Here is a 729-nt window from a genome sequence, read left to right as displayed (position 1 = left end):
AGCATGTCCCGAGGGGGGTGGGAGTGAGAGGGGGGGGTCGGAATAAGGACCTTGTGGCCATCAGCCACGCTGGGCTGTGGGAGGAGAGGATTGGGGAGGAAATGTCTTTGCCTGGTGAGGAACATCACTGCTGGGGTCTCCTGGGGCTGGTAACGATTCCATGGTTCCTGGAGTCCCAAACTGGGAATTCTCCCTTTTCCCACCTGCCCAACCATTGTCCCCATCAAACGCTGCCCCTCAGCACATCTGGAAACCCTGGCTCGAGGGGATTCCTCAACAGGGACAGAGAAAGCTCTGAATGGATCCTTTTCTCTGTTCCATCTTTCACTGACATAACTAGAATGGATTTTTTTTTACTTCCCCAAGATATTTTAAACCACTTATTTTCCCTTTAAACACAGGCGACAGCAGTTCCAGAATCTCAAAGGACCAGACTCTGGTGAGTTAGAAAAGACCTGACTACAGTGGACTTTTCCAGTATTTGGGGGGGTGGGGGGGAAGTGGAAAAAAAGAAGAGGTTTTTCAATATTTTCTTTCTCTTTCCTTCCCTTCAGCTGCGGGAAGCCATGGCTGCCATGAGGAAGTCTGCCCAGGATGTTCAGAGATTTATGGACGCCGTGAACAAGAAAACAAACGCCCAGGATGCACAAAAAGGTGAGGGGCTGGGAGCTCCCTGGGGCTGGGGTGCCCTCACCCCACTCCTGGCTGAGTCCTGAACCCGCTTATAGA

The 729-nt window shown here is 51.9% G+C and overlaps 1 protein-coding gene across 1 annotated transcript in view; it reads left to right on the top strand.

Moving 5' to 3' along the window:
• The window catches only part of LOC106899148 (histone-lysine N-methyltransferase SETDB1-like), a 13,916-nt gene that overhangs the window by 4,253 nt on the left and 8,934 nt on the right, over positions 1-729 (top strand). Inside the window, exons 3-4 of the mRNA XM_014960831.1 lie at positions 402-439; positions 555-654. Of these exons, the coding sequence (XP_014816317.1) occupies positions 402-439; positions 555-654 (138 nt within the window). The remainder of the gene's footprint in view (positions 1-401; positions 440-554; positions 655-729) is intronic.

Source organism: Calidris pugnax, unplaced genomic scaffold (assembly GCF_001431845.1).
Source record: "Calidris pugnax isolate Ruff unplaced genomic scaffold, ASM143184v1 scaffold469, whole genome shotgun sequence".
Classification (NCBI taxonomy): Eukaryota; Metazoa; Chordata; class Aves; order Charadriiformes; family Scolopacidae; genus Calidris; species Calidris pugnax.
This window is presented reverse-complemented; position numbering and strand designations above follow the sequence as displayed.